Below are 9,541 nucleotides of genomic sequence, written 5' to 3'. Positions count from 1 at the left end.
GATTTTTGTTCTGCTGAATAATGAAACGTTGTCCGGTAAGTTCCGATGTCACAGTACACCTCTGCAGTCCTGGTGTTTCCAACACCTGTGTGATCATGAATAAATACGCCAATTCAGTTTGCAAAAATACATGTGGTTTTTGGCTCTCGACCTGCATTTTTCTTTTCTTGCTGTGAAGTAGGTGTGTTCAGCTCATTCATAAAATGTCGCTGCCAGTGAGGATATATAAAGCACAGCCCTGCAGGTTACTTATCCATCAGGTCCGTCAGGTGCAGTCATGCTTCGTTCTGTCAGCGCGCTCCGGCTCCTTGCGCTCCTGCTGCTGCTGAGCATGAGTTCAGCTGTTGAAAATAACGCCACAGAGTCCGTCAGTCCTCAGCTGGTCCTTGAAACTCAGGACCCGCCGACCGATGAAGACACAAACCAGGCGAGGAATAGAGGGAGACGGCCTTCTGACTCTCTGCGTGATGGTGAGTCCAAATGGCTAAATTGTCCTAAAATTAAATAATGTGATAGAAAACATCATAAAGTATTATGTGACAGTAATACAACTAAATTTTAAAAGAAAAAAATCTAGTTTGGAATAATAATATTTATTTATTTATTTAGTTATTTATTTATTTGTATTATGATGATGCAATCAGTTTAAACCTAGGTAAAAAGTAATCTTACAAAAGAAAAAACTACAAGATATCCATGTCTGGGATGCAGGATTTATTAAAAAACTGTTATTAAAATACATGCAGTGCTGTGCACGGTCCACAGTGAAGCCCAAAGCCTATTGTCAATACAGACATTTATAGTTGAACCAACAAAGAAATCCTAGCTGCTGGTGTTGAGATTTTTGCAGGTGCATGCTGTAAATGTCTGTCTGTCTGTTGTAGATTATATAATACCTGACAGAACACCTTTGGGATGAATTAGAATGGAGACTGTGAGCCAGGTCTTCTCTCTCAACATGAGTCTGATCTGACAAATTAGCTTCTGGAAAAATGGTCAAAAACTTCCATAAGCACATAAACATAAACTGTTATAGCTGCAAAGGGTGAGCCAGCATCATTTCAAACCCTGTGGATCAAGAGAGGGATATCACTCAAGTTCATATGCATGTGAAGGCAGACAAAGGAATACTTTCAGCAGTATAGTGTAGGGTCGATTGTCACATTGCTTATTACTCTCACATTAGAGGGCACTGTGGAATTCTGTCAATATCTGACCTGATGATGGGAGGAGATATTTTGACATTTTCACTGGTCATAGTAATTTTTTATGTTGTTGTTGTGGTTTTTGTATTATAAGACCACACCAATATTAATCATTTAAAAAGTGGACTATTATTAAAAAGCTGAAAGTAATACTTTTTGGTTGAAGCAGTTTTTCACTAGGTAGCTAAAGCCATGTGATAGCTAGGTTAAAATGTTTATAAAGTTTGGGTTGGTTCTTATACATGTAACAACCAACATAGCCATAGTTATCTGTTGGAAAACATTGAACAAAATGACTGTCTTTTAAAAGATATAAGGAACCTTTGAGCTTTTTTAATGATATCAATGATACATCAGTTCAAAATACAGTCATGGAATGTAGAATTAATTCTCACTTGTTTTTGTGACTTTAATAAAGGTTACATTATTAAAGCACTGTAAATTCCACAAGTTCACGGCTCATAAATCACAATAAAAATGGTTTAGAATCATGTAACAAACACTTAAAAAAAAACTCCTCAGAAGTTTCATAATACTAATGCTAAGTAGACAGAGTGATGAGGACAGAGTATATATAAATGTAGTTTAATGAATTTATAGCACAGTGCTGCTCCCTGCCCTGATATAAGTCAATAGAGTTCACCCATCAGTCTCTTTTCACTCTCCCTCTTGTTAATAATCATAACAGAATAACATGACATTTATTTAATTCAACTGTGGATTCCTGTGTTTAAGTGGATGGATAGCATATATAAGGCTTCACAATCTATAACAAAAATAATACTGAGACTCTGGATATTTTCTTCTATACATGCACATATGCCCACTTACAATAAGTGGAAGAAGAAGTATTAAAAACATGACTTTTATAATTCAAGGCAAACCCCAAATTATGGCTAATTTGTGTTGCCTTTTCTCCAAGGACTAAGATTCATCTTTGAATCTTGTCTTGTACCTCATATAATAGTTAAAGCAGCAGCTGTGTCAAGTATGGCTGTGTGACAGGCAGAGTTGGGCCCAACTGCAGGACTCAGGGACAAACATAACACACACAAGATAGGACACTGGGGAGAAACAGACATGGAAACATGACAACAAAACATAGGCAAGACAGACTGGACATGAACGGGGCACTCCCATTATGAAAATAAGAACTACAAACAGTAATCTCAGAGGCTCTAGAAGAACAACATATTCATAATTAATTATATTTACAAAGGAATGAATAAGTCCAGAAAAAGACTCAGGACCACGACAAGCTAATGGAGAATGCAATTGCCATTTTAAATGTTGGAAAAAACTGTTTTCCTAATTTCGATGTTTGAATCCATTTACTTATTTGTTTGCAATTTAAATTTAGAATTTTTTTATAATTTTTTTTTTAATTGAGAGCTGAGTGTCTTTTTCTGTAAATGCCTTTTTCCATTTAGAAACATTCATTTCAAAGTTCTCTTTTATTAACAGTTACATTATGAAATAACTATTGATTTATAATTATTAATGTCTAAATAAAGAAAAGAAATTCAGCAGTAGTTTGTAAATACAGAAATGCACAATACATTATTAAATCACAAAATTCTTTTCATGTGCATGACTCTTGGTCCTCAATATGAAACTGGTAGATACTGATTTAAAAAAGATAAACTGTGTCATGAAGTGCATGGGACAGTTAGTGGTGTGAATTTTAAATCAAGTTAAATTCTTTTACAACAGAAATATCAGTAGCTGTTTTCCTTTAACTGGGTTTAAACCAATTCTTTACCTTCAGTTTAATGACAAATCATCACCGTTGTAAATATTTCAGTTGTCATTTTACAAATTCATATTCAGCTCTGATGCTATTTTTAGCTTCCTGAAAGTACCAGCAGGACCCCTTACACTGATTTCATTGATTTCACTGATTTTACCATGGACCTCAAATGTTCAGATCGACTCAAACTGACCCAAATTTGATATTGAGGATGTGTGTGTGTACATATATATATATTCATTCAAGTTCATTTTGAATGCTACATCAACTGTATATCAATTGTATGTGCAGCGGACACAGCGAGGGTGCAATTATGTGTGTGCAGAAATGTAGACAGTCGTAAACTGAGGTAGACCAAGGCAATGCACTCCTGCCAGGTGTTTAGAAGTCTAATGGCATTGGAGAAGAAAGAGTTCTTTAATCTACACTTCACACTTCTATACCTCTGGCCTGAGAGTAGAAGTGTGAAATTTGCTGTTGGGGGTGGGTAGGGTCCTTGAGGATGAAGGCAGCTATCCTTCATCCTTCATTCAGCTGTGAGAGGACAGTGCAATCTTAATGATCTTCTTGGGCTACGTCTACACTAATCCGGATAAATTGATAAAAGCTCCACATCCATACTATCATTTTCAATCTTTTTCATCCACACTGAAAACGCTTCGTTCTTATACTGTGCATGCGTGAAAAGTAAGACGATTGAGCTGTGTCATTTCCGTCTGCCGTTTATTTTCTTTCCAGCTCTTTGAAAAGTCACGGCAAAATGTTGAGGAAAAGTGGTGAGATTTATCTGGAGCTATTTGGAGCATGTACAAACTGAAATTAATCTTTAATAGGGCTGTCAAAACTGAGAGCAAACAAAACAGCTCCTGTACAATGCCTTCCGCCATCTTAGTTGAATTGGTCACATGACTGCAGCATATGACTAAAATGCGTCAGCCTTTTTTTTTTCGAAAGAGTTTTCAAATTTATCCACTTTGGAGAGCGTTTTCAAAAAGCTCAGTTTTCCTTGTCCCAAAACGCTGTCTCAGTGTGGACAGGCCAAAACGAAGAGAAAAAGATGCGTTTTCATTTGAAAACATATTAGTGTGGACGTGGCCTTGGCCGTATTCACCAGTCTCTGCAGGCATTTGCAGTTCATAGCATTTGTGTTGCCATACCACACAGTGGTAAAGACACTCTCAATCATAACTGTCAACAAAAAGCATTGTGACACAGACATTTTTATTCTCTAAGTGACACAGAGAATAGTGTAGCACATTGCAATACCATCTGAGGTGGACCTGTTGGGTCAGTAGGCATATGGCAGGGGGTCCAAACTATCCCATGTGCTGTTCTGAATGTGGCCCAGCACTACCCACTCAAAACAAAACAAAAAACAATTATATATATATATATATGCACACACTTTAGAATAACAAGAAGACTGATCTAAGCTACACATATATGTAACTCACTTTTCATGTCTTAGGGCTAGACCAGAGCCAGGTGGGCTGCAGGGAGTTGAGGTCCACGAAGTACATCTCTGATGGCCAGTGCACCAGTGTCAACCCTATTAAGGAGCTGGTGTGTGCTGGGGAGTGTCTGCCAGCTCAGCTGCTGCCCAACTGGATTGGTGGAACTCACACTGGGAGGTACTGGAGCCGCCGCGATGCTCAGGAGTGGCGCTGTGTTATCGATCGAACCAGGACCCAGCGGATCCAGCTGCAGTGCCACGATGGGACCACAAGGACCTACAAGATAACTGTGGTGACCTCCTGCAAATGCAAGCGCTACACCAGACAGCAGAACGATTCACGACACAAGGACACATCTGGAAATACTGGTAAACAGAGGAAGAATCAGGGGAGGCCTGGACTGCTGGAGATGAATGCTGGGAGGGAGTCTGCTAACTGAAACCTGATTTCACAGCTACAAAGAAAAAACCTTCAGACTCATATTGTCACTATAAATGTTTCTGTATGAACTATAAGTGTGCAAATAGTAATTAAAAATTTAAGAGGCAGAATAGATATAAACAAAGGTGAATAGTATAGTGTTATCTCCATATTTACTTTAATACAGTAATTAGTCTGTAGACCAAAATATAGCTCATTTGTTCACATGAAATATGTTGTTATCGTCATCCAAATGACAAACATAAAAAATCTGGCTACAATAATAACACACAAACAGTTTGACATCTGCAACATAGAACTTGGGTGCAACTATTCAGAAAGCACTCTAACACCTGAGCTACAGCTGGTGACATTTGTCTAATCTTTCTGGAGAGAAGTGTTGTCTTATTTTTTCCATACAGCAAAAAAAATGTTTTTTTTGAACAGCAGTGACTTTGTCACACTGACAGTATTCTTATTATTCGTATGGTGTGAATATGAGTACATGTTATATATTTTAGCTAGATGTAGAGATTTAGATTTGCTGTCCTTCTTTCATTTAGTGTTATCTTAGCAGGAGAGCCTCTCCTAGGAAGGGTCGTATTGGTATGAAACTTTCTTTGTGTGGATTAATGGACACCAGGTTCCAAAAGCAACAGGAAAGTGCTTTGCAGTCTCATCCATGTCTGGGCATCTCTGTAACACTTCTTGTATCGTCCTGTGAAAGTTGTTGTGATTGAGGCATGATGGCTGCAAGTCATGCTTCTTGAGGAGAGCATACTTTGTTAGTAGTTAGTGGTTATTTATAAGAAAGGGACAGGGGGCGTCAACAACCTATTCTCGATCAAATAATTGAAACACGTGCCTCTATACAATGTTTCCAGCCTTTACTGTGAATTATTGCTCATTGTGTCCAAAAATGATATGAAAAGTGATAAAGTTAAAAACTAATTTTAAAAGTAATCAATATAGAAGTGGTAATTCCAGGATTATAGCGTTTCATGCAGCACCTGAGAGTCTCAGATTTTGTTTGTAATGTTAAAGGATGTTCTGTTAGCAGTGAAGGCACAGTGTAATCAAATAGTTTATCAGTTCAGGGTTTTGGTTTGTGTTGGAAGTATGTATAAAGATTTTTTTTACTAAAAAAAAATAGAAAACAATAATCAGTTCTATATTTCATGCTCTCAAAGGTGCTGGGGATGTAAAGTTAGACAGATATAATCTATTTTGTACCAGAACAGTTCTGTTTTACATCTCTTTTGGCATTTTCTGAAATAATAAAAATTTGTTTCAGTGCTGTGGTTCTGATATAATGCTGCAGGCATGCTAGACAGGTTTACTGCAAACAGGAACTCCCTAACAACAGAGGCATTAGTCTGTGATGAATATCTATTTTAAACAGCAGCCTTTACTTTGCTTTATTGTGTAGGGGATACCTTCCCCTTCAGGCTAGTGGAGGTTCTTACAGCTGTGGCAAACATTTTTATTGGTGTTTTATTGTCTCATCTATCCATTCATTTTTTTCCCCTATAAGAACTGTAGCCAAAGATAGACAGTTAAAAGAATCACCTGCACTAGATGACAACAGGATGTTTAATTTGTGTTTTCCCCACAGGGATAAGGATTGATGCCCCTTTGTCTGTTATATCCTGTAGGTAGAGACTTTTAAACCAGATCACGTCTGGAATGTTGTTCAGCAGCTAGGCGGAAAACACTTTGCAACTTTTTTCAGGTTATCTTTTAACAGAATTTGAATATTTAGTAGCAGAAACTAACTGTTGTGGAGAAAATAAATACATTTACTCAAATACTGTGGAGTTTATACTTTTCTTGTTTTTAATTTGTTTTTTAAATTGTTTCAAATTTGAAATGGAAGGATCTGGATGACCTGTGATTGATAGAACCATAAATTCTGCTCCCTGCTAAACAATCCTGAAGCAGAATGTCTGGCCATTAGCCCATCCACTGCTGCTTAATCGCACTTAGGTTATGTTGAAGGACAATGATCCAAAACACAGCAGCAAGTCTACCTCTGAATGGCTCAAAGAAGAAGAAGAAAAAGGTTGTTCATGACTGTGACTGATTTAAAATAATTCTGTCTTTCAAAATTTACCCTGAGAGTAATAGCGATTGCCAGTTTCTGCAAACTGATTGGTTGATTGCAGTTCTTGCAAGGTTTAAGGTTATCAGGTTAAGGGGGCAATTACTTTTTTCACAGGCAGCACGGTGGTTAGCACTGTTGCCTCACAGCAAGAAGGTCCTGAGCTTGACTCCAACATCTGGCAGTGTGGACTTTTCATGTCCTCCCCGTGTTTGCATGGGTTCTCTCAAGCTTTGCCAAAGACCAAAGATATGCAATTAGCATTGCATTAGCGTTAATTGGTGCTTCGAAATTGCCCATAGTTGTGCATGTGAGTGTCTGTCCTTTTGGTTTCACTGTTAGACCTGACTCCCTCTCATTTACATTTATACAGATGTATAAATAAAAGTCAGTATGTTCTACTGACTTTTATTCCTTTTCCCTCCAAAGCATACAGTGGCTTGCAAAAGTATTCGGCCCCCTTGAACTTTCCCACATTTTGTCACATTACAGCCACAAACATGAATCAATTTTATTGGAATTCCACGTGAAAGACCAATACAAAGTGGTGTACACGTGAGAAGTGGAACGAAAATCATACATGATTCCAAACATTTTTTACAAATAAATAACTGCAAAGTGGGGTGTGCGTAATTATTCAGCCTCCTTTGGTCTGAGTGCAGTCAGTTGCCCATAGACATTGCCTGATGAGTGCTAATGACTAAATAGAGTGCACCTGTGTGTAATCTAATGTCAGTACAAATACAGCTGCTCTGTGACGGCCTCAGAGGTTGTCTAAGAGAATATTGGGAGCAACAACACCATGAAGTCCAAAGAACACACCAGACAGGTCAGGAATAAAGTTATTGAGAAATTTAAAGTAGGCTTAGGCTACAAAAAGATTTCCCAAGCCTTGAACATCCCACAGAGCACTGTTCAAGCGATCATTCAGAAATGGAAGGAGTATGGCACAACTGTAAACCTACCAAGACAAGGCCGTCCACCTAAACTCACAGGCCGAACAAGGAGAGCGCTGATCAGAAATGCAGCCAAGAGGCCCATGGTGACTCTGGACGAGCTGCAGAGATCTATAGCTCAGGTGGGGCAATCTGTCCATAGGACAACTATTAGTCGTGCACTGCACAAAGTTGGCCTTTATGGAAGAGTGGCAAGAAGAAAGCCATTGTTAACAGAAAACCATAAGAAGTCCCGTTTGCAGTTTGCCACAAGCCATGTGGGGGACACAGCAAACATGTGGAAGAAGGTGCTCTGGTCAGATGAGACCAAAATGGAACTTTTTGGCCAAAATGCAAAACGCTATGTGGGGCGGAAAACTAACACTGCACACACCATCCCCACTGTCAAATATGGTGGTGGCAGCATCATGCTCTGGGGGTGCTTCTCTTCAGCAGGGACAGGGAAGCTGGTCAGAGTTGATGGGAAGATGGATGGAGCCAAATACAGGGCAATCTTGGAAGAAAACCTCTTGGAGTCTGCAAAAGACTTCAGACTGGGGCGGAGGTTCACCTTCCAGCAAGACAACGACCCTAAACATAAAGCCAGGGCAACAATGGAATGGTTTAAAACAAAACATATCCATGTGTTAGAATGGCCCAGTCAAAGTCCAGATCTAAATCCAATCGAGAATCTGTGGCAAGATCTGAAAACTGCTGTTCACAAACGCTGTCCATCTAATCTGACTGAGCTGGAGCTGTTTTGCAAAGAAGAATGGGCAAGGATTTCAGTCTCTAGATGTGCAAAGCTGGTAGAGACATACCCTAAAAGACTGGCAGCTGTAACTGCAGCAAAAGGTGGTTCTACAAAGTATTGACTCATGTCTGATTTTCGTTCCACTTCTCACGTGTACACCACTTTGTATTGGTCTTTCACGTGGAATTCCAATAAAATTGATTTATGTTTGTGGCTGTAATGTGACAAAATGTGGAAAAGTTCAAGGGGGCCGAATACTTTTGCAAGCCACTGTATCTCCTCCTCTCCAGGGTCTCTTCCATCTGCTTCCAACCCGCACTACAGATCACAATATCATCTGCAAATATGATAGTCCACTCCTGCCTGACTTCATCTGTCAGCTTGTCCATCATCATCTCAAGCAAGAAGGAGCTCAAAGCTGATCTTGTGCAATATTCAATATGTTGAAGTACCAGAGTTCCTCTCTTCACATCCAATCATATGCTTTCACTGGATCCACAAACACAAAGTGCAAGTCCTTCTCCATCTTCCCCAGCATAGAGCCATACTGCTGTTCACAGACTCTCACCTTACCTTAACGTAAATTCATCTCAGCATCCTGCAATTGTTACCCCAGCTCTGCACATCACCTTGTTTTTGAACACCGCAAACATTATACTTCTCCATTCCTCAGGCATCCTCTCACTGTTTAACACACAAAAATGTGCATAAACATGCTTATTTATTCCCAATATTGTCACAGTTACCTATTGTATATATATTAGACATGCAAACTTCCTGTCTCTAGGTCTGACAATCAGCCAGCTAAACAAAAAACTACCAGTGCATAAGCTAACATTATGCCAGCAAATGCTAGGATAGTGTCCTACAAAGTACACTTTCCACTGATAAAAGGTTTGATTACATTCTCACATCACATGAG

At 39.0% G+C, this 9,541-nt stretch overlaps 1 protein-coding gene across 1 annotated transcript; it reads left to right on the top strand.

Moving 5' to 3' along the window:
• The first annotated feature begins 277 nt into the window (after window positions 1-277).
• LOC135933211 (sclerostin domain-containing protein 1-like) lies at window positions 278-4,848 on the top strand. The gene is made up of 2 exons (XM_065471243.1): window positions 278-470; window positions 4,424-4,848. Exons 1-2 carry the CDS (start codon window positions 278-280, stop codon window positions 4,846-4,848), a joined length of 618 nt encoding a protein of 205 aa, XP_065327315.1.
• Window positions 4,849-9,541: the final 4,693 nt, after the last annotated feature.

The sequence above is a fragment of the Pelmatolapia mariae genome, linkage group LG22 (genome assembly GCF_036321145.2).
Source record: "Pelmatolapia mariae isolate MD_Pm_ZW linkage group LG22, Pm_UMD_F_2, whole genome shotgun sequence".
NCBI classification, from domain to species: Eukaryota; Metazoa; Chordata; class Actinopteri; order Cichliformes; family Cichlidae; genus Pelmatolapia; species Pelmatolapia mariae.
The sequence above is the reverse complement of the archived record's forward strand: the minus strand, read 5'-3'. Positions and strand labels throughout refer to the sequence as shown.

Bases quoted from the DNA above. Each gene is read 5' to 3' on its own strand.
- LOC135933211 (XM_065471243.1), top strand. From the start codon at position 278: ATGCTTCGTTCTGTCAGCGCGCTCCGGCTCCTTGCGCTCCTGCTGCTG. The intron at 471-4,423 runs GTGAGTCCAAAT...TTCATGTCTTAG, and splicing joins TTCTGACTCTCTGCGTGATG to GGCTAGACCAGAGCCAGGTG.